A 26,848-nucleotide genomic window follows, 5' to 3' on the forward strand; every position below is an offset into this window, starting at 1 on the left:
CAGTGACGACATGGACAAACTTGGGTATGAAAACACGAAGGTACAGAACTGTGACACCATAACTGTTCGCCACTTTCAAAGAACCGAATTACGCAACCACGTTTAATGATCGTAAACCCCGAGAAAAGTGCGTATAGTACATTCATGGACGGCAAAATCCCTCTCGAAGCATGGCCCACCCGATACAGTTTACATGGTCGACATGGAGAGAAAGGACTACAAATAGAATCCTTTTGAATATTCATGACGCTGGCCCGCTAAATTCTACAAATTCAAAATGTTTCGATCAATATAGACAAACTGAAGAAAGAGAGAGTGGAGTCGATGGTATCGATTTCTGTAGACTTACTTGGAAGCGATCAAAACTTGACAAAAACATATTGCAACGTGCTAGGTAACCGTAGAAAAAAACTAAAAAAAAAGACACCGGGGCCAGCAAGTACATATAATTGTTCCACCATCCGTATAACTGTTCTAAAATATAAAATATTTTGTAAGCGCTTATCACGGTTTTAAAAGAACACTGACTTTGTCTTCAGTGAGGGCCATGTCAGCATACCGTGGTCTTAATCCACCAAGGATGTGCTGTAGATGGCACATCACAACGTTATTGTAAGCGATGCAGCATAAACGTTATTGCAAGATGCGATCAAATTCTACTGTTTATCGCTGGAGTAACCTTCACAAAGCTATAATGGAGCTCTTGAGAAATTGAACATGCTCTACAAGAAACTCTGCCAGGCTGAAAAAAACATAGGTATTCTGTCACCGTTGACTCAGCATAGAAGACCGCGAGAGGAAAATGGTCATATGGATGGTTGTATTAGCTGAACGTTTGATTTCATAAAGTGATAGGTGATAGGGAGCCACACATTCAGGATATCCCTGCGGAAAATTTCTAGAAACAATGGGATGTTCCCGCGGGACCTAGGTCAAATCATGGTAAAGGATTAAAATACAATTTCAGCTTGCATTCATAGAGAATTGAAGTCTACTATATATTTTCAAATTTAAGTAGCCGAGACGAAGACAAGAGCATCTAAAAAAGCAGACGAATCGGAAAAGAATTAGTAGCGCACAGAAGTAAAATAACATCTTTATGTCTGTTTCAAGGCGCCAGCAAAACCAGAATCGTGCGAAGTACGTTCATTTTGTTTGTTTTGTTGCTAGAAAGATGTAATTTTTTATCTAAATTCATTTTATGTAACTCGGGAAAGGGATCGATATAGATTATCAATTATTAATGCTTCACCATTCTAGAGTGCGCCGCATTCACGTCACAGTCGTGCCGTCTAATATGCAAATGCCGTATGCCCAGCCTGTCCCCAGAGTCTGAAGAACAAGTTTCCATAGAAACGCGTATCATCCGCGCCGCACGCATACACGCGCGAGCAGTCACCATGACTGTCATAACATTTTCAGTGCCAAGACGCTGTGGTTTTTGGGTCACCTGATAATAACTCAAGGTAAATTATTGTATTTGACCTCTAATATTGACATGTATACCGGAATCATGTTTCATACAAAATAAAACCTCCCAATGATTTTGAAAATGCTACGGTGATGTCAGTTATCAGAACCCAAAAATCTCCGATCGTACAGCAACCCCGCTTTGTATATAAATATCGGTATTGCGCCTGAGCAGTGTATTATTTTCAATGGCGTGTCGTTCAATATGGAGCACTTGTATGGATTTGTACGTTTTTGATTTCAAAGTAGCAGTATTAATGAATAAAGTCTTTCGCAAAGAGAGTGTTTCTACATCCGCCCCGCAGAAACGGCCTCTCACTTAATGACACTCTATTAAACAAACTAAATCAATCCTACATTACTTGAGAATTTGTAGAGGAAATGCAGAACGCTGTTCTATGTGATGACGATGGAAACCAGGCATGTTCGTTTGTCGAGAATAAAAAACAGGGCCTCTGATAAAAATGTCTGGCTGCCTCTTTTGAAGTAAACGCAAATGGCATTGTTACGACAATAAACAAAGTACAGAACTGTTGAGGTGACGTCAATCTACGCATCCATCATATCCCACCAAATACAGGTGTTTTTTCGCTTTTCCACCGGGCCTCATTCACCGATCCAAGTCACGTGACCTGTCCAGTAATGGCCTTTCGGAATCACCGTTTTTAATGGTGAGCCGGTTGCACGTGCCGGTCGTGATCATAAAATGAAACCCTGGAAGTGAAAATCATAAATTCTAATAACGTTCGTCACAGAGAGGTATATTTTCTAGTATAGCAATTTGTATTTTAGCTGTATGCTTGTAGAGGCGAATAACAGTCCGGGTTACATAACGAAAAGATCAAATTAATATTGTGTCCAGCATTATTGAGAAATAACGATCCCAGATGAATAAGAAGTCATTAACGATGCGTAGAAATTAAGCAATCTTTGAAGTTGTTTGTACGTTTTGTCATGCGTTCAGCTGACGATTCATAGGATGTAGTCACACTTCTCGGTCCGTCGGATTATTGTCACGTTTTGATGGCGCTCTGAGCAATGCACGACGGCATTAAGGATGCAGTTGTTGTTATTGCCACGTTTACCGTCATCCGTGACGCAAGGTCTTTGGTACAATGTTAATTTCCTAGACTTTGTGCGTTAAGCATTTATGTAAATGCTGTCACATGTTGCTAAATACGATTTCGTTGAAAATGAAAGTATCCAAATATGCCCCGAAGGACTCGAAGCTATTCAGTGCACTATTTGACATGATGTTGAGACATCTTGCTGGGTAGGCAGTGGAAATTATGAATCGACCCTCTGTGTACGTGTGGGTCATGTTTAATGTCAGGGGTCGATGAATAATGGTTATTAAACTGGTGGTCATATTTTTGCCGTTCCTTCAGGGTCATCTTGCAAACGCTTCATAGAACGCGAGGTTGATGACAAATCGATGTTTATGTCGATAATTTACATAAAACTGGTCGAAGGTCTCGCTGCATATTTTGTAGCCGTCATAAATTTATCGTTCGAGGTCTGCAAAATGCAGACTTGAAGGTGTTGTGAGAAATCAACAGATTTATCAAACTTTAACCAGGCAGTCCATCATCTATGGTTACATCCTGCGTGAATTTACAGTCTGTGACACGCTTCGCCCGAGGGAAAATTCAAGATCGACGTTTAAGCGATCGTTAATGTGATCCGTGTACAAAGTCGAACGGTATTTTCCATCTGACCGATTTTAGCGCGGAAATTTTTCGAGTAGCTCTGAACATTCATTTACAAAATCAACAGAAAGCAAGTTTCTTGTGGTTATCTATTCCGATTGTTTCCTATATTTCGAGTCGGTTTCTTCAGTTAACTAGACTGCCTCTCCTACGCATGTCCACAAGAGTTCAAGGCAGACGTCTGCTTACAAACTTACAGCGCATTTTGAATGAGACATTTCGCCCACGAGTGAATTGCGCTCAGGTTTCAGTGACTACCTGACGGAATATTTATATTCGATTGCTTTGAACTAAACATCGTCGCCCCATGCTTTGCAGTCATATGAACCGGGGTCGTATAAGGATAGAAAACACGGTGAAACTACGTGTCCAGGTGTTTCGCTTTAATTGACATTTGTCCTGTCTCGGTCCAAAACAAGACGAGTACTTTGAAAATAGAATCGGTCAAAAAACAACGGTGTTCCCAATAGACAAACTATCCTGCCCGACGAGTCTAAACTTGTATCAGTGACTGACCCTTTGACCCAGGGAGGACAACGATTGAAAAAAGCAAACCCCGGTTACCTTGACGACGGATTCTCTCGTCGAAACACGTGAATGAATGGAGTGATTGTCAGTCGTTGTTTACGTTTAGGTCTGAGAGACGGTATGGCCCGTCCAATCGCAACATTTCTTCATTGCCAACTTTTTATGTATTTTTGTATTTTTTCCCAATATAGCACTTGCAACAGCAAAGCCTTCAATGAAAAACCGTGAAATTTTTACTCCCAATACGAAGCATTTTCTCAAGTTTGAAGATGCGATTCAGGAAAGCGACTAACTTCGATGTTTGACCTCCGACCCGAAAATGTCATATGAAGGATCACCTATTGTACACGTAAAATTCCAGTTACTTTGAAACTGTATTTTCTGATCAGAAGCTTTAAAACGCCAGCATAGACAATAGCAGCCTAAAGGTTCTGCGGTCTTCGGGACTTAACTAGTTTCGTATATAGACAGTGCAGTAGCGAGCGGCGAGAAAGGTATGGTGCCAGTGTACACGGGCCCATCGTGTTCTGGCTACCGTGACTAGCTTAGTGGCATGGTTTGGACTTCAATGACTCGTATTCAACTCACCTGCGAATCGGAATGCAAAAATGACTTTGATTGCCCCTTTTGCTGTTAAACCATTCGCAATCACGACAGCATGTTACTCTTACTCAAAACGGTTGCATTAGGCGCCTTGCTAGGATTCTGACCGACCGGGGAGGAACACGCGAAACCTCAAGCAGTCGTTGGGAACTTTAATATTGACCGCAAGGCATGACAAATTAAACTTGGATGAATGGAAACTTATTCGCAGTGAACACAGTGTCACACTGGTCCCGCAAAGACCTATCATCTGACAACCTTTCGAACTTCGTTCGAACTTCGACTTAGGGACTCAGTACATTGTTTTTCTTAGCTATGGTCAAACCATGGAGATAGCGTAGAGCGTGTCAATTGATCCACAAAGCAGATTCTCGAGAAAATAGTGCAATGGAGAACGGTCCCTGTGGCACGTTTACGTGTTTTGACACCTCACCCACTTATTCAAATTTTACCGGACAGGGATAGCTGTGTCAGGGTGCAGAGCAAACTTTTTCTTCGAGGGCCACACGGTTTGTTTACACGTTCGACGCAACTCAAAAAAAACCGTGGCTGGGTATAAATACATCAGCGATGCATTGCAGTTTAGGTCCAAATTCTCCTTGACATCCTTCAGCGTACTTCGAACGCCTTGCTTGGGCCGTACAAATTCTCATTTATTTCATTCTTCACAATTCAAAAAAAAAATATTCAATCGATTTTAAGACACTTATTCGATCGGAATGAGGTACATATGCATGCAGAATGAACCATCGATCTAACTGCGAATGTTTGAAGTACAACACCTGGATTTTTCTTGTGACCTTTCCTGATAGATCACTCCTTGGGCTGTACAATCGTCAGTTCCCGCACGGCACATTCTTAAGTCAGTCGATAAATCCATTCTTGTACCTACAAGGATAATCACATCGTATCTAAAATGCAAATCTTAAGAAAGTGTGAAGATAATATGAAAAAAATGTTGACAACATTTTGCGAATAATGGTCTGAAAGGCCGAGTACAGATACTTATTTCCCCTTTCTTTCACGAAACATCTTGACAAAACAATAATAGTAGCATTCTGAAGATGAAACTTAACACTATATGTAAATTCCCGGTAGTACACTTTTTTATATTTGTCGATTCTGCACAAAACGATTTCCATTTTGACGAGGTCAATTTTATGTAAATTTCCTTGAGCTCAACAGCGTGTCACTTTAAGATATACATGGTGGTTGAGTGGTTCGTGTTCCGTCAGCGACAGCTGGCATACTCCCAACGAGAGATTTCTATTATCCGTCAACACAATATAGACATCGACAACTTTAGCGGCCATCGCACTCCATCAATCACCGACCCTCGTTTCCCTTTCTTTATGTCCACTCTCTTATGGCTGGGTTAAAGGGAAAACACGTAAACAAGGATGCGAAAACAAGTCAAGCTGTAGGTTTATTTCCAATATCATTGCCATTGCGAGGTCGTTACGCGCCCAGCCTCTCTCTCGCACTCGAAATACATAAAACGGAAACTCGCAGAGTGAGGTTGATTCGGTTTTCTGTAGCAATGTGTGAGACTTTATTATTTGTTTGGACGGTAATTGATATAACGGAGAGAAAACACAATACTATGGACCCACGATCAAGTCATACAGATGAAACACATTCACACGGATTGGAAGCTCAGCGATTGTATGATTTAATTATCGTGTCTCCACGGCCTAGACTGTACGCAATATTAGCTAGCAGAGTAAATCCTGGACAGCAAACAAGGTCACCAATATTCCTTAGGCCGAGTTGTATCGCCATGGAAATGAGAAAATTAAAAAAAAAAGAGACCGAGATGTATGTTAGACAGCTTAAATAAAAGTACAGAACAAAAAGGGGTATCGGGACTCCCCAATAAAAGACTATATTTGTTATTAAATCGGATTTCAGTCCGGACTCGTCTCTCCATCGGTCATCTTATTACTGTACTTGGTGATTTGGGGAGCTTTAGATGGGCCATCCTTCCTTCGAAGATAAGTTGTGATACGATTAAGTCGAGTGAATGGAGACTATTCATTCCTCTTGAAAAAAGCTAAAACTTTCCTAGAGTCACGTGATCTTTGTATATGTAAAAAACAAAACAAAACATAAAAAACTACACTGTCTGAGGCTTCATAAGGGAAAGGAAAACGAACATGGACGTTGCGTTTGGCTTTTCGTGGGAGAGTTTAAAAATCGCTTTGTCATTGTATGTTTGTCATGCTGATCTGCTGGGGGTAGAATGGTAATAAAGTGATTCAGACAACATTTTGGGTTTACCCCCTCATTGCGACATGTTCCTGTCCGCCCTATTTTCAAAATACGTCAAGAAAAAACAGCTATTAAAGATGGCATGGGAAAGGCCTCGGCTTCACGTGTCAATGCCCCGTTGTCATTTTTGACAATCATCGATGACAGAGGATGCGCCGCTTTTTCTATGCATGGACAGTGCAACGGGGAGTCGGTCACCGCATCTCTCATTAAAATTTAACAGTAAGGCAGAAAACCCTATTGTTTGGGTACTACCTCCCGCAAAGCATAATAGGGATAATAGAACCTGGGCCCCGGCATTGATTTCGCTCTATACCTTCCAGCGACCGCTATTGTCAGCTTTTATTGGGACAGCAGAGCCCATCTCTACGCGCACATTGTTGTTAAATGGGCGAAAATACACGCGTTCTGTCATCCACATTCCTTTACAAAAAAATTTTACGCAGAATACTCGTTTATAATAACTGCGCAGGAGGGAGAGATGACTGTATCATCGCTTCGATGGGGACATATTTTGTATCTCAAGCTGCATCACGCGGCAATTAATGTAATTTTCAATTGATGCGTTGCAATATAATCGTCCATGTCCTTAAGAGCGGGCGTCATAGGATGTAGTTTATTGGAAAGAAGAATAGTGTCTTCGCTTTTTACGACCGCGAAGTGCCCTTTGTCGTAAAAGAATCTTATTGTCTGACCAAAAATAGACATTAGCTAGTTTATATCTCTTCACAATCTATGTGGAAAAAAACAAACTTGATGAAAAGAAAACAACAGGCAGTGGGCAGTGTTAGCTGACCACGGTGGCATCGAACGACCGTTCACTTTCCCATAATCCAATGCAGTGTCTGATAAGTTTGCTGGAAAATGCCCCGCGCAATACCTAGAATAAACAAGTAAATAAATTATAATAAACAACAACAACAACAACAACAACAACAACAATACTGACGAACACAAAGCCGCCACTTCATGCACCATCACCACTACCAAACAAGAACAACGATCAACAACAACAACAACAACAACAACAACACTAACGACAACAAACATCATCATCATCATCATCATCAACATCATCATCATCATTATCGTCATCATCATCATCATCATCATCATCATCAACGATAACGACGACAACAACAACAACAACTACAACAACAACAACAACTTAAACAGCAACAACAACAGTATAATAATAATAATAATAATAATAATAATAATAATAATAATAATAATAACAACAACAATAATATACAAGTGGCAACCTTTGAATGAGGTTGGACTATACTAAAGATAAAACAAGTGGAGGTTTACATAAGTAAGTAAAGAAGTCAAAAAGGGAAAATATAGGGGTTAACACAATCATTAACAACACCGTACATCTACTACAGGGTCTGGATGAAGTTATCAAATTAGATTACTCATAAAATCGTAATGGCGACCGATCACGTGATATCTAATCGCGACGGAAACTCATTGGTTATTAATATTATCGATTCGATTTTTGCCACATGAGTTTCAAACGCCGGGCAAAAGCCTCATCCATTACTTCAAAACAAACATTATCTGCAAGATAATCCCCGGAAAGTTATCTATATGGAATTCAAGATTTCTGCAGATCAATTTTCTTTCCGTGTATTCGAATAAAATACATCGCAACCTGTTGATTGATGATCTTGTGTAGTCGGTGTACCAATATTGCAAATTAGCCCTGGAAATATCTGTACAATACCGTTGTGTCTGTTCGAAATCAGTCATTGTCGGTACAGAGGAATGCTAAATACCATAAAATTAACGGCCAGAATATTACATGTTTGTCTTTCCTATTTAATTTTCCTTCCATTGTGGCCTCGTTCAATTACGCTCGTTGTACAGAAAATTTCACTTACTGTCAATTTCCGATGAGCAGTAATTGTTCGAAAGCAATTATGTAAATTGCAATTTGCAAATTGGTTTAGCTGTTGAAAAGTATATCGCAAACAACAGTGTCATTACTTCAGTATGATAATCCGATATAAATAGACTCCGCGCAAGCGGAGTCATAGACGAGAAAAGTGACTGCATAGACTCGCCAGTATATCGAGTATATTTTGTATGAGAATCAATGTGCCACTTAGATCTAGAACATTTTCGTCTGGGTGATGTTGGAGAACGGACGCGTCCCAAGTTACTGCAAGCTGCTTGCTTCATCAGCAGTAAACGACCACGCCAACGACCGGTCGTGCGTCGTTACCGTGTGTTTTGCAAATGTTTACCCGCGTCTCAGAGAAAGCCCGCCTCGGCATTGGCTGGCAAAGCAAAGCCAGGCTAATGCGCAGCTGCATTAAGGAGGGAATCTGAAAAGCGATTAACATTCTCGGGCAATCCAGAAAGAATGTCTTGAGGGCTCGGGCCTCCCCAGTGGATGCGGAAGAAAATACACCACTTAACTTTCTTTACGGAGGCGGTCATCAGTCGCTAAACATAGGTGATTTTTTTCAGCACAAATCTCGAATTATAAGAAGCTACCGGCAAGGTAACAATCACGCGATCGCATCAACGGGCTCTCTGTTGCAGTATAAAAGAGAGTAAAATTAGCCCATACGGGCACTGGAATGGTTGGTGTTGTGCTCTTGTCACGTCAGGCATGAGGGTTCAGACAACAGAAGAGAAAGAATCACATCAACCGATTGTTTTTTTTACAGAACAATGATTTGAAGTCATCGGTCACCAGCTCGGCAGGAGAAAACTAGCCAGCCTGGAGATACACGTCTAATGAGATCAAGGAAAAATAAACTCGTGACAATCGAAATGAGACATTCTTGCCATCGCGAAATTCTGGCCCCGAAAATTAGAATTGATTAATTTCTAACCCTCAAAGCTCGATCAGGTCCAGCAACACCAGACATTCCACGGGCATCGGTATATCCGATACAAAAATTGTGCAATGCTCCAATATAGGACTCTGGTGAATATCACAATCGCCTGACTGTCGGACGAGTCGTTTAACAATACATATGCAGCAGTGCACAGACACACATCGGTTTCAAGTTGATGTAACTTTGGACTAAGCTATGCAATGCTTCAAAATATATTCTACGCCGATTGCCCAGTTCAGTAGGTGTATTCGGATATTGACCTTGATGATGAAAAGGTCGTTGAATTCGAAGTTTAACTTGAATTAGACATTTAATATTTCATCTAGGACGACGGTGATGCAGAGAAGGAAATTAAACGTCACCTACTTCCCTTCCGTTCAGAATGTCCGACCATTGAAAATGACATCTGTTTCCGAAAGAACACGCGACCGCGTGACGTCAGTTGAATTGAAATATACATATGCTGAGTTATATTTAACGATTGCCTTGAAAGAAATGGAACCCGGTCGGTGACCTAAGAAATCCTAATCCCGTTTTAAGAATAAAAGTTATATTAAAGAAACACAAAAAATTGATTGCTTTCTGTGATCAAAGAGCTGTCAAGAATTGGTATGATATGGCAACATTTGACAAGCAAAAATTCGTATCCGATTTTTAAAAAAAATTATAGAAACGATATCGGAACTGTCTAACAGCCCAGAATTCACGCTACTGCTCGATTCACAGTTACCATATCACTACTCGACGCATCTTGTCTTTACATTTTCGTCACGTTGTATAATATCGAGATTCAGCTTGAGCTGGATCACTACCGCATACTGCATGAGGGGATAACTGCGAAATAGCCCTCCTCATCTGCCCCTCTTCCTCCCCACCGTATCTGCCAGCTGTCTATTACCCCCCGCCTGCTTCCAATGTCGCTTTTCATTCTCCGCCACACCTTGTCGACGTCTTTTTCAAAAAGGAAAACAACTACCGGAGTTTTGTTTTTTTACTCTCCACTCGGTCAACTTATATACGGTAAAATACCATGCAGTAGATTATAAAATTGCCGTTTTAAAGTAACATGTTGTATAGGCACATTTTTTTGCATTGATCCAATTTTAGACAGGGATCTGCTCGGAGGGAGACTGAAGCGTTCAGTACTATATTTCTGTATTAATGGACCGTATATAGCAACAGAACGATTAAAAATATGCCACATCACATCAGGAACTCGCTAACTGGACACATTCATCCGAACATGTTTAATATTGAACCGCCAGTTCAGCTAGAAATACAGTCAGCTATCTTTAAACGGCTCACATTTTAATATACTAATCGAACAAACGCGCGGCTTTCAATTTTACGATCGCTGGTCACGTGCGGAACGAATTTACGATATCTCCTTATGAACTCAGGGATTAATATTCTAGGTGTTTCTCGTTCATAGTTGGAAGTATGTTTCTTGTTAAACATCATAAACATGACATAACAATAAGTGCCTTGGAGATATGTATTTATTCATCTATACAGCTCTTTGAAGAAATATCGACTCGGATAAATTGTACTACTCCTTGCAGTCTGTACATCATCTCGTTGGCCAATTGATGAGGAAAACTGGACAGTCACATAAAGACTTAATGGGAAGTACTTAAAAGCAATTTGCCAATAGCGTAAGTTGTCCATCACCTTGGCTCGATTTTGTATATGTCTAATTTCTTATTCGTCGTATTTTTGGCGGGCGTCATCGCAGACACTATTTTAACATCACGATTAGAATTCTACAAAAGTCATTAAATTGTAAAGTGGTGTTCCATAATGGAACTTCTGGATCGGTCGTTGGCATTTCTTGGTACCATTTAGTTTCCACACGGTAAATCGGTTAGACGTAATTTGTTCTGCATGCAGGGAGTTCATTAAACATCAGTTCAAATATTTATACACCATGTGAATCACGGTTACCAGAGGGTGGTGTTGAAATGGCACCGGACAACGCAATATGATATCAACAGGTGTCACGCCATGGTGGCTTTTCCGTACGGCTATCTCCAGCAATGACCTCCACCTCTTAGGCAACATCAAATTAAAAGAAAAAGAAAACACACACGGGACACAACGATCACCATAGCAAATGCCAATCGATAGGGTATACTCACCTCTGTTTTCATTACGTCACGTCTTTACCTTGGATATCTGTTTTTTTGTTTTCTTTTGTTTGGGCTAGGACAATGCGACGGACACTCATCGATGAAGTCACATGACCGTTGCACAAACCGCTGCATATGGCGGGAGTTGATTTTGTCCCCTGCTGGTGTTGACACAGCGCCTTTGAAAATGTGGCACGGTTTTCCAATCTGTCAGTGATAGGTTTTGGTTTTCGATTTGTTGCAAAACGACTGAATGGGGGACCTTTTGTCGAGAGTAAACCAACGTGCCCTTTCACCGTGTCTGTTGTGGAGCCACCGTAAGCTCTGACATCTGAACGCGACATGTAACGCCTAGCAACCTTTATTTTGTGCGGTGAAAATTCTCTCCAAAACAACATGTTTTGCCTAAAATTTGGCATCGCTTAATCTACAAACTCTCGATGACGTCTTATCATCGAGAAGGCAGGTTTTTCGAAACCGCTAATTGTTTGTCGGTTGCTGGCTATCTCTCCTGCGCGTTACATGTTCTGACGCAACGTGCGAGCAGATCACTGCCTGACGTCATAGAGAAAATTACACGATACCATGACAATGAATCGAGTTTTGTTCGATTAAATTTCGATAATTATAGATCATGTGATTAAAACATTATTGGACATGCAGCCGTATTCTCGTTGACAAGTTTATCCTGGTTTCATGATGGAGAGTTCTATGAAATGTGTGTCAGTGTACCCATGCAATGAAAATGAATGGCGATGAGGGACATGAATTGTCGCGATAAGTTTTCTGTATTTCAATAGATTCATTGGATACCGCGATTGCGACGTACATTTCTTGAAAATAATTTACTCTTCCACAATCTGTCTTTAATGGACTAAGCTCTCATGAGAATTCTATTTGAATTTATTGCAAAATAAATCGAGAATTTTATGAATTGAACGTACGATGAACGAGGGAATTTGGCTTACACAAAACCCTATGCATTTAACCATCGCTCAAAAAGATTTTGTAAGGCCGAGGCGGCAGAATAAACACCATTACATCATGGTGTGTATAGTCTTCTAAACTAGTAAAATGTAACCGAATTCACCGTGCCCGTTATCGTCATGGTGATCCGTCACCCGGACACGTTTAAAAATTAGGACAAATGGAGTATAAGTGTACATCAACTATTTGAATAAAACACCGAGTTGTTTAACCGCTATCATATGTACATCTACATGCGCACCTCTATGTTAGCTTACAGTCTGTCTGTCTGTCTGTGTATGAGAGAGAGAGAGAGAGAGAGAGAGAGAGAGAGGGGGGGGAGGGAGAGAGAGAGAGGAGTGTATGAGTGAGGGAGGAAGATATGTGCACGTATTGCGAATTAACGTTTCTTTTTTCCTTTTTTTTGCAGTCGCTAGTTATCATTGCCAAACGATGGGGCAAGTTGTACATATACCGGTTCTCAACGACGAAAGCCTTCTTTCTCCTAAGTCCTCTCAATCCGTTCCGCAGAGCAATGATGTATGTGGCGTCGCATCAATATCCTTTTCATCTCGTATATCGATTTGGGGCTAATAATGGCCTGTCTCAATTTATTTTCTCGCACCATAAGCTTATATTTATAACAAAACAAAGTAAATTATTTTTTAAAGAATTTTATTAATGTAATTTCGTTTGTAGGGCTGACGACTCGCGCCCAAAGAATCTCACCCGACTGGTAACATTTACATTCTTATTTTATGATCGCTTCACAGTAATGTTTCAAATTATTATACTCTAGCGTTTGTTTGTTATGATATTTATTATTCCTTGACTCCACTGCAAACTCTTCGATCTTGCAGTCATGTTGACAATCATTGTAAACTGCTTCTTCTTAGCCTGGAATCAGACAAGTCGGTATCCAGAGTAAGTAAAGATTACGCTTTTAAAACCAATATCACGTGGCAGAAGTCAACCAATGACACCGAGTGACATCGAGAGCGTACATCCTCATGGTCAAATTGAAATCTGGGCGGCAAATGATGAAAATCGTGTGGTTGAGTTCAGGAAGTCGTGCAAATGGAAAAGAGAAGAGTGCCCAGGAAACTTGAATCGAATGCTGTTTTCTCCATTTTTTTCCATTCAGTTCAGCCCGGTCGTTGTCGGCTGTGCATTTTCCATGGCATGTCGTTAGTTTTAGTTTTTCACGTTACAAAATCCCTCTTCGGCGTTGCTAAAAAATACACGCAAAGAAGTTACCTCTTTCTTTAAAAAAGAGCAACAGCGCTTGCGCTGCTACTAAACCGATTTCATGCTAATCCAACTCAGATTACGCTCGCCACTTAAATCTTATAAATGCCAAGATATTGATCAAACATTCCCTGCATATGAATCGTAATAAAATGTTTTCTACATTGAAGCAGAAAACTGAAAATTGACAAGAAATCATTGTTTTTTATGATATATTCGGCCAATCAAAGTGTACTCAGACAAACACTTATTGAAATATCACGTTTTGTCATTCACCATGGCGACCCCTTCGATAATGTTCCAGTCTCCATTTATACAATTCTCCGAAAAAATCCGACAACTTTCCCTTTTGTTTTGATATTTGTTTTCTAACCAACCTCCCATTTTTTCTTTGCTTTCCCGATGCATTCCCACAGTATAATGAATATATCAGAGTAAGTAAACATTGTAGAGCGCCCTCTTTAGGCACTTAGGCTCGTAATGTTCTGTACTTCTCTCTCTTTCGTATATGTCTCTCGGCAGCTAATGCAGATAAACAGTGCCGTGACGTAACACAAACATTAATCAACAAAAATATTACGAACTAACCGACTAAACAGCTGTCCAGTGACGAATCTTCTCCGTGCAGCACACACTAGTTGGCGTTCTTGCCTAACTGCGTAATTATCACGCTGTCTTTTAATCTTTACCTGCCGTCAAGTATTTTTTTCAACTCTTTCTGTCGCCTATATACCTTCCTGTTCTGTTGTCCAGACGTACTTTTGTTTCTATTGAGTGTAGGCATTTCTCAGTCTACTTATAAATGGTCCAATCGTGTTCAAGCGTAATTGTTACCATGTAACTTCCATTAAGGGAAGACACTACTGCAGGCCCAGTGACTCTTGAAAATCACTACTCTAGCTTCGATTGTTGAGGACAATATCGGATTTCCAATATCTATACTTTGTGCGGTTTCTAGGACAAAAACAGAACAAAACTATAACTATATATATATATATATATATATATATATATATATATATATATATATATAAAATATTACGTATATACTGAGTTGCAACAATTTGAAACGATGGTAACTAGGTAATTCTCAAGGTCATGACTGCCAACCAGCATGACCGCCGAGAACCACCGTCTTTTACTGCTGTCTGCGGTATCTTCCCTTAATACCTAAAACACACTTGTGGGTTATGCATGCTGGGTAAATCTTCACCAACAGACTTGAAAGTGAAAGGCGACCCCGGGGTCATGATGATCGGGACTTCCCGACATGCTGTGCGTTATGACCACACTCTGTCGCCTGTGTCACAGGTCATTGGCTCTTAGAAGTGTCAGCACTTTTATGTCCGAAAATCTTTGTCAGAATCGTTTTGATTGCACAGTCTAGAACAACATTATGATATTTCTGTCTCTTTTCCCACCAGGTACGTTTTCACGGGGCTTTACACACTAGAGATGCTCGTCAAATTATTTGCGCGAGGCTTTGTCATTTACAAATTCACATATCTTCGAGATCCCTGGAATTGGCTCGACTTTATAGTAATAACTTTAGCGTAAGTATTGGGGCTTTCCTTAAACTTGTCGCTGTGGTCTCTTCTTTGAAAAATTAACTGAGGTCGACTGATATCTAGGTTCAATCATGCCTTTGCATACCACCTTGGTGGTAAGCATTTCTAGGATAGCTTGGTACCCCCTATCGTTGTCTAAAATTGCAAGATATCCCTTTGCTTGAACGTTCCATCGAGGGAGGCCACAGTTTTTATGGCGCCAAATATTTTACCGATGCTCTCATCCTGGCACTGACGAGTTTTCGAACCAGATAATAAGGAAAACAATCACTTACCCAAGCACATGAGAACGCGCATGCGTAAACATTTTCCCCGCGTGTGCCATCGTTTGCAGCCAGTTCACCTCAGATCAGTTCACTTAATTCCGAATCGATTAAACGTTAAGCAGTAAATACTCTTTCTAGGAAAGAATTATTGAAAGTTTATTGCTATTTTGATGTCCTATTAGCCTGACTCTTCCCTTGGGTCATTATTCCCATTATGTAGTGTGTAGGGCATTTTAATTTTCTTGTTCTGCGCCATGACATGCTTCTGTACCTCGTATCGCATAAAACAAACCATTTCCCGTTCGTTACGAGATCTGACGAGATTTTGATATTTACTGCACGAGTCAGTTGCCAACTATTATTAACAAGTCACGGTCTGTAGGGACATTGCTGTCTGAATGCTTAATTTTGATTAAGATTTCGTAACTTTTGTAAAATTATTTAAAGCGTAGACGATGCGCCACAACCGTTGATAGATTGTAATATTACGTGTAGCACGGAGATTCGGCTGTATTATCAAACCGAGTTGTCAATTTCTCTTTGTGGGCCCACTGTGTGTCCGTCAATCATGAAAGAATAAAGAAATATTAATAAATTGTGAATGATCTAGCCCCCTGAAGCCCTATGGGACATGATGGGACATGATACCTTCTCAGGAACGAAATTGTTTTTCATCACTTATCAAAACAATGAGAACAATTCAAATAGTCTATGGTGTTATGGAAACGTATTTCTGCAAATTGCAGTACTTCACTAGTCAGTTTAATAATCGATTTCATGAGTTAATATGTCATTTTCTTTCATTTTCTCTCTGACAGATATATCACAATAAAAGTCAATTTAGGAAATTTTTCGGGTATACGAACTCTACGAGTGTTGAGAGCACTAAAAACAATTTCAATAGTACCAGGTATGTGTTTTGTTTGTCTTATCAAATTATCGCCCATTTCTTCCGCTCGAATGAATAACGGATGAATTGAAATGAATTATCAATACGAATAACAGATAGAAAAAACAATGAATTCAATGGAATATTGTTATTATATATTATATATACATATTGTAAAATTGCTGTGCCATGGACAAGTTTTCAATTTATGACGCTATAAAGTTCTTCTCAGACAGTATGGCGATACGAACAAATATATAGACCGTTCGCCATGAGTATATTGATGAGATATATTTAATAATTTGAAGTCTCATGAATTCTCTTTTTTTAACAGATAACATTTGTCTTTCATTTTTCAGGGTTGAAAGCTATAATAAACGCACTGCTTGGATCCACAAGGATGTTACTTGAAGTGATGCTATTGACAGTATTCGTGCTCTGTATATTTGCTCTATTTTCTCTACAAATCTACATGGGGGCGCTTCGGCACAAGTGTGTCAAGGACATGGGCGATGTCTTTTCGGATGTCAATGTCACGGACAGCATGTGGTACTCATACATCCAGAACAGTTGTAAGTTGACCTCGTTGGCAGTCTAGTATGTCGTCCAATTTATCCCTTCTCTCAGTAGCCAGACGCCCTCACACGATTCTTGGTACAGACAAGAGCGTGGGGGTGGGGGCGGGGGTGTTAGACTCACACATATTGAAGCACCAACAGTTTAAGAAGATGATTTTAAGATGTCTGATTTGATTGTTGCCGTGGGATTACCGAAACGATTGTGATCATCATCACTTCAAGATTTCGGTCAATTTTGGAAAAAAAAACCTACACGTGAATTCGGTGTGTCAACATAGTTATTTTCAACATCTTGTTAAATAAACAAAAAACAAAAATAGCGAAAAATGTACTGACTGCTAAAACGAGTTCCCTTTGAACATCCAGATTACAAGCGTCTACGATGTGATGTCACAAACATATTGAGTGTGTCCTCTTTTCAATCCAGTAACAAAGTAATCGAGAATGATATTCGACTGTCCTTCTTCATTGCAGCAAATTGGTATATTTATGATGGTGACCCCCTCATATGCAGCAACATCTCAGGAGCTGGGTGAGTACAATGCTTTCGAAGGACCACACCGAACTGTTTGATCTCCAGAATTAAGTCTTCCCGATAATGCAATAGTGACTATGACAACATATGTCTTGTTCCAGCTTCAGATCAGATCAGATCAGATCGTAGAAAGCCTAATCAAATCATTTATATTACTTTGACGTGAAAACAGTAAGAATGCCGCTAAGTCCATACGCCTCAGGTCGCGGCGCAAACAGTTTTACACTACAACCATATCAAAACGCCATTTCATCAACTAACATATGTAACATTAACAATTTACATCCTTAACGAGACAAAAAATACTTCATTTTCTCTGCCGTGTAACAATGGCAATAGGGAAATAATACTGTTGCTATAAGGCTGTTCCACTGACTATATCAATCATGAATGGCCGGATTCATCTCTTTGCATGTACATTAATGTCTATTTCGTGTTCATTTTCATTGTCTCCTTTACCGCATGTTATATGGCATGTAGATTTCCTCATATCTAGATATCACTCTTAACTACTTATTTTTTATTGTGCTTTGCTATTTTACATATATGTTTTTGCATGGATGCTCTCATCTTGGAACATCAGGAATGGCTGGAGGTATATTTCTTTTTTCTTATGATTTCTGCTGTATTTTAATGTGATGAATGTGTTTAGTCTCTTAGCTATACACTTAACAAGCCTTTCACTAAATTAAGGTTATTCGGTACTAAGTATTCGACTCCTCGTGAACACAAGAATAATGGTGATTCTAACCGTGGTAAAGTATCTATTTCGTCGCCATTGATCGATAATGTGTTCAATATTAGAACTGTTTGTGCTACTAATCTGGTCAATAGATGTCTTAAAGGGAAGTGGGTCGTCCTGTCTGCGGCTATGAGAATGGGACCCATACAACGGGTCTGTTGCTATGTATAACATATCCGAACATTCCACAGTGTGCATATTCAAAATATTAAAATGCGGGCTGTGCCGAAACTGGTCACGTGACCGCGACCGAAGCATCTTCATGTAAATGAAGGGACGCAACTGAAGGTTTATTTAGCAAAGTCTCGCAGTAATTGGTGAGCTACAAAACTGATGAACTGTGAACTTGCATCAAACCCTGAGTTTATTTCACACTTGCTCGACATTCATAACCAATTTCTGGGAAGAGGCAATGTTTATCGAAAAGAAAGTCGCGCAGCCGCAGATGGGACGACCCGTCCCACCGTGACGTTCTCTGCTCTTATTCGTCGACGCGTGCACATCAAAAACATACTATAGCCAGGTATAATTCGCTCCGGTGACACTCAAATTTTCACGATACTTTTCTAACCTGTTCATGCAGACTCATTTCGTGGCCCGTGGAGCAAAGGAAGTTCTCGCAGTCTTGTTTCTGTAAAAATCGAACTGTCCAATTTTACCCCATATCTTCACCACGATTCTGATGTGCACGTAATCTTAGAAATATATTTTTCGCTCTATATTTGCCCAATGTGCACGCGTGACAAACATGCCCCAAAGGAAGACTACATGCATTCGACGGGCGCCGAGTCGAATGGATGATCTTGGGTAACCGAATTGTGCGTCAGACTTGAAAATCCAAGAGGACACTGTCATCGAGAAATGACGCAAAGTTTTGAACAGTTTTAGTTATATGCAATGGTAAACAAACCAATATAAAATTTCAGACAGCTAATATTCTCATCACGAATGACGCGTCCAAATATGATTTGCTCTTTATGGATAATTTTTTCCTTATTTGGAGAACAGTTTGATGTGTCCACTTGTTCGTGTTGAACACTGAGCACATTTTAAACATTATGAATTGCCCAGTGTGGTAACTCTCTGCTATATTCTTTCGTCGCCTCTTCAGTCCGTGTCCACAGAATACAACCTGTCTGAAAGGGGTTGGGGGTAACCCCAACTATGGCTACACAAACTTCGACCATTTCGGATGGGCGATGCTGACGTCATTCCAGCTGATCACCTTGGACTTCTGGGAGGATGTCTACAACCACGTAAGTTAAATTATGAACTTGAACGTGAAATGCTACAAGCAACATTTCTCATCAAAATACGACCCAAAACTAGTCAAGTCATCTGATTTTTCCGAAATATGTAGAAGCGTAAAGTTGTGATGGCAATCCCACTCTGAGCATATGGTGATTTTTTGAAGAATTATTACGTCATGTCGTCTGCTACTTTACCAGTTTTATGATAATATGCAGTGTGACGTCATGGTTGCTTTATCTTCTTTCAGGTTCTCCGGTCACAGGGACCATGGCATATTTTGTTTTTCATGGTGGCAGTGTTATTTGGATCTTTTTATCTCATCAATTTGATGTTAGCTGTCGTTTCCATGTCTTATACAGAAGAAGCAGAAAGGCAACAGGTAAGTGTTTCCGGTCATTGCCTCTCACACACTTTCCAAAGATGGTTCTTGTCCCACATTTAAGCGTTAAGAACAAAATTTTGCAAAAACAGTGTTTTTAAAAGTCGCATATTGGAAGTTTTTACGCGAACCCATTATTCATTCACCGTCTCAGGTAGTTCGCGCCTCGAAAATGAAAGACTGAAGCTTTTGCTCAAAACTTTCCTCAAGCGAACTTTCAATCATCCTCTTTTAAAATCAAGAATATAAATCGGGGTCAAGTTTTGTTACTAGAAAAACAAATTGCCTAGTATTTACCGACATTTGAAATTTTAAGTGTCCACCATCAATGTATTAACTCTGTGGTAGAAAATAAAAATCTCAATTTTCACAAAACTGAACCGGTAAAAACTTTATTTATCCCATAAGCCTCAAAATGAGCGCCCCTAAGTGGTAGGCCGAGAGAATATTGTAAAAGTGTGAGAATCCGCTCTCTCCGAAGCGCATTCTACCTAAACGCTTTTGCAGTGAATTTTCGATGTAAAATGAGAAATGTAACTTAAAGGTACACGGTCACCGTAAATTTGCATATTTTATATACGGTAAAGGGGCGGGGCTTAGAGTATGTGTAGCTGTCGCTCCTCCATATTTGATACGTCAAAGGACATGCAGACGACGCTGCTAAGTATGTATGACTGGTCGTGTGGGGGCGCCCTTTTTAAAAAGCGGCCACCCGCGTAAAATCTGTGATTGGCTATTAAAAAACAGGTGACCGAATACCTTTAACTTAAACTTCCTTTTCGCAAATGTTTCACTCGCTAGTTTTATCTGATTCATCACACACAGGAGGAGAAAAAGAAGAAGGGCAAAGAAACAGCCAACCAAAACCTCATGAAGTTCAATAAAAACAGATTAAAGCTGCTGATGAATAAAAAGAAGAAGCGTGTCAAGCGGAAAAAGAAAACCGCCGCAGAGGACGGCGACAAACAAGGCGATACCACAGACGGCGCTACGTCGGATGACGCCGCCACCAAAGATAGGACGGGAACGGATACAGAAGATGAAAGGAAAAGTACGACAACGAGCAAATCTGAGGTAACGCTTCACTTCCTTCGTCTTCATATCAATCCACATCGTCACGTTACATTAACATTACACCAAATAAAAATTACAGCAACCTTATTTTTGCAAACCGTTCACATACACGAGAGGTATTTGTTGCCATGGGTTCTACGCTCTCTCGTCACACCGTAATAGTTCTCCACACCAGTTGATAACGACTCTTTTGCAGTTTTATCCTCACGTATCTGCTTTGCATGCCACTATAACATTACCTTTAAACAATATCATACTGCTACTTTTTTCGATGCCAAAGCTACTTTTATAGCGCATCGGTGTAATTTGCATGCCTTTCTTCTGTCACTCTTATCCAATACGGTCTTTTATCACACGCATGCGTACATAGGATTACACTGATATCTCCGAGGACGAGTGTGAGTCTGAGTCAATGACTTCTGAGACAGACCCCAGCAACGTAAGTAATGAAATGCACGCAACTAACACAACGCCCTCTCCAAGGAACTTTTGGTGTTGGCTACACAAAGACTTTGCCGTTTGCGTGTGAACTATCCGTTTCACTTTGAACAAACTCACAGACTTTCTTCTCTCCTATATCATCTCTTTAGCGTTTAATATAATAACAGAGCATATGCAAACATTAAGAGCAGTCACTGTAACAAATATGGGTAACCGAGCAAACGATCATAAAATGACACAGTGTGTCATTGTAGATGATCAGAGGTTGGCCAATTATGTTTTTCTTTTTATCACAATAATCAATGTCCTTGGTGCTTCTATAATAACATTAAGTTTGACGGTATACGTTGTTTCGTCATTTTTTCATCGTTGCAATCGTGTTTGCTGGTTTGCTGTTTCAAATTTCGCTCAACAACGTATTGTTACCAACATAGTGTAAGTCGTTTCAATACCAAGAGAGCTTTGACTAATATAACACATTGCGAGATGTTGTTTCACAGTAATACTTTTAAATTATGTCCCGAATGAAGACAAACTAAGAGTTTAAGGATCGATTACTTTGTCGTGTATAGCAGTATTACTAATTGCGAAAGAGAGTCTTTGGTACTTCGGTCCAGTTTAATACAGTTACAGTTATAAAATGAACCATATTCTCGCTCTGACCGGTAAACCCCATTGACCGCTAATCGTAACACGGAGAAGCTTACTCAATCTTGTACACCTTGGGGTCGTTTCATAACTTCCCATACTTGCGGAATTATTTCGTTAAAAAGCATCCAGTCGAATCGAAACCCTGCTTACCAAAAAGTTATTCCACAGGTTGCGCCCGCCAGTGTTGAAATACAGAGTAATGACAATAGCAGTGAAAAAGATGACGACACGGAATCAATTGAAGGAGACAAAAGAGGTAAATGTATTTTTTAATTCCCATAATCGTCTAGATTTGCAACCTTGTCCGTTTTAAGACGATACCAAAGTCTCTGGTTAGTAACATCAAGTAACATCCACACAGAAATTTTAAAACGAATATGAAACAGTTTTAAGAGCACATTCATAAAATCGAGCCGTATTCAGAGAGCCAAGCAAACACCGTGGGCACACGGTGAATCTCCGCATTGGGGAGATTGCCCCGTTGGTCACCAGACTTTAGAGTCGCTTGTCATGTATAGTGGGCTTGATGGACAGTTTACCAAAACACTGGAAAATTAACGCAAGTTTTAACACTGTAAGACGTGATCACGAAGGATTCGATATATGAGTTAACCGTTCTAGAATCATACTCTAACTTTCCCATCTCCCTTTTTTGTGCAATACAGTTGGTTTCCATGTGCGAATGTTGACCGATGAGGATACAGAGAAACCGGTGCCTTGTTGTCCCTACAAGCGTTGCTGTGCGTGCTGCAGGATATGCTGTGTGTGTAATAGGAAATGCTACAGGGCCTGGAAGAGGGTTCAGAGCTTCGTGTACAACATCATCATGGACCCGCTGGTGGATGTCTTCATCACGTTTTGCATCATCCTCAACACCTTGTTCCTGGCGATGGATCACCACGGCATCTCGAAAGAATGGGAATCTGTGCTTTTCTTCGGAAACTACGTAAGATTTCCCTTCTTTCTCTGTTCTGTCGACAGTAAAATGAAACTCGCATCGTCCATAGACAATAGAGGGGAATATTTCCCCCCTTCATGCTTCTGCTAAATTTTAGATCAACCGAAAACGCTTTCAGTAATTCAGTAAAAAAGCGTTTATTAACAGCAGATTCTCACATAGTGAAAACAAACTGCGGCAATAGCAAAAGGTTTTCTCGGTCCTATGTGTTCGGAATTTTCACAATATTCGCTGGATTGGTGCTTTCATTTCCGAATACTCACCCAACCGTTCTTTTCACGGAAGCATCCAGTCCTTGAACGCATGAAACTATTCATGACCAGTTCAAAGTATTAGACTCTTCTTTTAATTCCTTAAGGAAAGCATTCGTCAAATGACCTTCCTTCCCTACGTAAGAACAAGGCAAATTCGTGTTTTTTGAATCAGACTCAGCACAGAACTTCCGACATAGTGTCACTGTACTGATTTTCCTGACCAGCAGCAGAACAGCTCCTACCTTCATCCGATCACTTAATTATTATTTTCTCATGTTTCACTGGCTATGGAAATGAGGAGAATGGGTTCCAATATAATGTAGTGATCCCAAAACAGACCCCCTGCTCTTTTAACTGAAGCACACGATTGTCCACACAGGTGTTCACGGCTATCTTCACCATTGAGTGCGTCATGAAGATAATGGCGTTGGATGCAGCCTACTTCAAAAACGGCTGGAACGTATTCGATCTGTTTATCGTGACGGTCAGTCTCATAGAAATTCCTCTCCAGGGCGTGAAAGGATTCTCGGTGCTCAGAGCTTTCCGATTGGTAAGTTCGATTTCGCTTATTTGTCTTCAAAAGATTAAAAAAAGAAGATTTTATCGTGAATATTTTAATTCGAACAACCGCATTTTCTTCTTATCTGCCTTGAATAATGTCCGACGCTGACCAAACTAATCACGTTTTCACCTACACTTCTACCTACAGCTACGTGTCTTCAAGCTAGCTCAGTCTTGGGCTACAATGCGCATGCTCATAACCATCATCGGCAATACCTTATCATCCATTGGTAACCTGACCGTGATCCTCTTCATAATCATCTACATCTTCGCTGTCATCGGTATGCAACTCTTCGGAAGCGTTTACGTCATAGAGAACTTTCAAGAGGACGGCGAAATACCCAGGTGGAATTTCATCGACTTCTATCATTCATTTATGATGGTCTTTCGCATCCTGTGCGGGGAGTGGATCGAACCATTGTATGACTGCATGAGGGGATGTCGGGCAGCTGACAACGGTCTTGAGGGTGCCTGTATCGCCATCTTTATCATCACCTTGGTTGTTGGGAATTTCATGGTGAGTGAAATAAGTGGAACAGCCGTTCTTAAAGTATTAGTCTTCACGGCCGAAGAGTGGATATCTGTATCAGCCACATAAGTGAAATTATCTCGAATAAATTTATACGAACAAACATTCATGCATCGAGGTCAAAGCCGCAAAACTTTTTTCTGTATTCGTCCATTACTCATTGGAAATGGGCACACAGACGCCACCAATTAACCAACTGCACAATCTTCTTTCGTTTTCAGGTACTCAACTTGTTTCTGGCACTCCTGTTGAATTCATTTGCATCTGATTCTCTGAAGAAATCTGGTGATAACGGACCAGACAGACTAAAACTGGGCATTCAAAAGCTGATTCGAATAGTGACCTGCAGGAAGTATCGAAAGAGCAAAGTTGGGGCGCACCCTAGCGAGAAGAAACCACTTCCGGCTGAATCCAAGAAAGAAGGAAAGAAAGAAAGCGAAAAGAAAAAGGCAAAGGAAGAAAAAGAGGACGAGAATATTTCTCAGATCAGTCTCGGCACGGTTGAAAACGGAATTTCCAAACGCGAAAAAGGTTTGCTTTGTTGTGACTTCTTTCCTTTTTGGTACGTAGACTCATAAATTGGAAAGTTTTGAGGAACTTTCACCCATCCAGGATAGATGTTTTTTTCTCTCATCTAATGTATAGGATCAAAGTTCCTGTTTGTTGTAGAGTATTGCGAAGTGACGCTGTATCAACATACTTGTAGTATGTCGTTAACCTGAACGTGTGTGTATCCGTATAACAGAAGTGCAAGTTGACATTGTTTCAGTTTAATATAAAGGTCAGAGGTCAATCATGGCTATGAAATGAACCTGGGTCAATACAACGAGCAGTAAACACAAATAATTAACAATCTCGACAGCTTCGAGCGTGCAATTATACATCATACCCCATTACAGTACAAAATATAACAACACTGTCTTCAGAATACTATTTGAGAGCGCGTGACGGCGCCTATAATATATCGTATAGACATTATCTACTTTCGTTTGACTGTTTTTGTGTTTTTGTTCTTCTTTCCATTTCAGCATCCGACATTGAAATGACTGACCTAGAAAATGCTAAAGACTCGCAACAGCCCGACGTCATTCCGAACGGAGCGTTACTATCGGCATCAGCTGCCAACGGTACGCTGAAAGTCAGCAGCAGTAACAACAGTATAGTCAGCAGCAGGAACGGCAGCGCCCGCAGCGTCCAGGTTTGTCTCATTTTCTTTCAAAGCACAATGGATAACTGCCGGTCCCGGGGATGGAATTTTATGTAGGTGGCCAGATTTAAAGGGCGCATCAGTCTCTTTGTCCCCTAATAAAAGGAAGATATCGAATAAAAAATGTTACTAAGTTGGCGAAAATCGAAAAAGGTGTCAGCAATCTGTGTAATTGGAAAGACCAAAATCGGAGTATTCATAGCCACAAGTACGTTCTGATGTCTTGTTCGTGACTTTTTTCCTTGTTTCTTTTTCAGGAACGACCCGGCAGCGCAAAGGTGCCTTTCAAAACCCAACGGAGTGCCTTTGTATCGTTCGATACAGCCTTGGAAAACAGCAAATCCAAATCGGGCAGCGAGTCAGGGGAGAAGGGAGATGGAGAGAAGGACGAGACGGAGAATAAGAAAGAAGGAGAAGAAGGGGAAGAAGAAAAGGCGAGCAGCGATAAAATCGAGGTCATCGAAGACCCTGTACAAGATTGCTTCTGTGCGCCCGTGAACAGATTCTGCGCAACAAGATGTTGCTGCTCATGCTGCCGAACGTTCGACGACACCAAGTTCGGCAAAAGATGGGCGATCGTCAGGCGATACGTTCACAAATTGATTGAACACAAGGGCTTTGAGGGCGTCGTTCTCGTCCTCATATGCGCCAGCAGTTTTGCATTGGTGAGTTTGGTCCACACGACCAACCTGTATGCGTGCCATTTTTATTTGAGATGTAATAGATTACATACGCCTGAAAGCCCAAAACGGGTTATTAGGATGAGTCAATATGGTGTTCCAGACGACGACGATTTTCCGCATTGTACTGTTACGTCATCGTTTTTGATGACGTCAGCAATGACGATGACAGTGATAGATAATATCATGGTTACTGTAACCACCAGCTGCGCATCATTGTATTGACGTTTCACTAATCGAAGATTACCGGCACTTTTCTGTTGAACAGGTGTTCGAAGATGTCAGACTGCCGTACAACCCCACCATGAAGGAAGTATTGAAATATCTCAACATATTTTTCGCCGTCGTTTTCACAATTGAAATGATCTTGAAATGGATCGGCTACGGTTTCGTCAAGTATTACACCAGCTTCTGGTGCTGGTTGGATTTCATCATTGTCTTGGTTAGTATCTCTATGCCTCTGTCTACCTATCTCCATCTCTTTCCCACCTGGATAGGTATGC

General features: G+C 40.5%; 1 protein-coding gene across 5 annotated transcripts in view; it reads left to right on the forward strand.

Moving 5' to 3' along the window:
• LOC139121366 (sodium channel protein 1 brain-like) overlaps nucleotides 1-26,848 on the forward strand; it is a 35,238-nt gene that overhangs the window by 1,165 nt on the left and 7,225 nt on the right. The window contains exons 2-21 of one of the 5 annotated variants that reach the window (XM_070686188.1): nucleotides 12,965-13,091; nucleotides 13,377-13,458; nucleotides 14,199-14,216; nucleotides 15,207-15,335; nucleotides 16,435-16,526; nucleotides 16,865-17,077; nucleotides 17,558-17,615; nucleotides 18,202-18,213; nucleotides 19,472-19,616; nucleotides 19,859-19,990; nucleotides 20,816-21,064; nucleotides 21,435-21,503; nucleotides 22,325-22,412; nucleotides 22,822-23,102; nucleotides 23,748-23,918; nucleotides 24,078-24,446; nucleotides 24,680-24,989; nucleotides 25,487-25,656; nucleotides 25,923-26,330; nucleotides 26,614-26,787. In XM_070686188.1, coding sequence (XP_070542289.1) covers nucleotides 12,965-13,091; nucleotides 13,377-13,458; nucleotides 14,199-14,216; nucleotides 15,207-15,335; nucleotides 16,435-16,526; nucleotides 16,865-17,077; nucleotides 17,558-17,615; nucleotides 18,202-18,213; nucleotides 19,472-19,616; nucleotides 19,859-19,990; nucleotides 20,816-21,064; nucleotides 21,435-21,503; nucleotides 22,325-22,412; nucleotides 22,822-23,102; nucleotides 23,748-23,918; nucleotides 24,078-24,446; nucleotides 24,680-24,989; nucleotides 25,487-25,656; nucleotides 25,923-26,330; nucleotides 26,614-26,787 — 3,297 coding nt within the window. The remainder of the gene's footprint in view (nucleotides 1-12,964; nucleotides 13,092-13,376; nucleotides 13,459-14,198; nucleotides 14,217-15,206; nucleotides 15,336-16,434; nucleotides 16,527-16,864; nucleotides 17,078-17,557; nucleotides 17,616-18,201; nucleotides 18,214-19,471; nucleotides 19,617-19,858; nucleotides 19,991-20,815; nucleotides 21,065-21,434; nucleotides 21,504-22,324; nucleotides 22,413-22,821; nucleotides 23,103-23,747; nucleotides 23,919-24,077; nucleotides 24,447-24,679; nucleotides 24,990-25,486; nucleotides 25,657-25,922; nucleotides 26,331-26,613; nucleotides 26,788-26,848) is intronic. The other 4 variants (XM_070686190.1, XM_070686192.1, XM_070686189.1 and 1 more) reach the window with 4 other exon arrangements.

Source organism: Ptychodera flava, chromosome 21 (genome assembly GCF_041260155.1).
Source record: "Ptychodera flava strain L36383 chromosome 21, AS_Pfla_20210202, whole genome shotgun sequence".
NCBI classification, from domain to species: domain Eukaryota; kingdom Metazoa; phylum Hemichordata; class Enteropneusta; family Ptychoderidae; genus Ptychodera; species Ptychodera flava.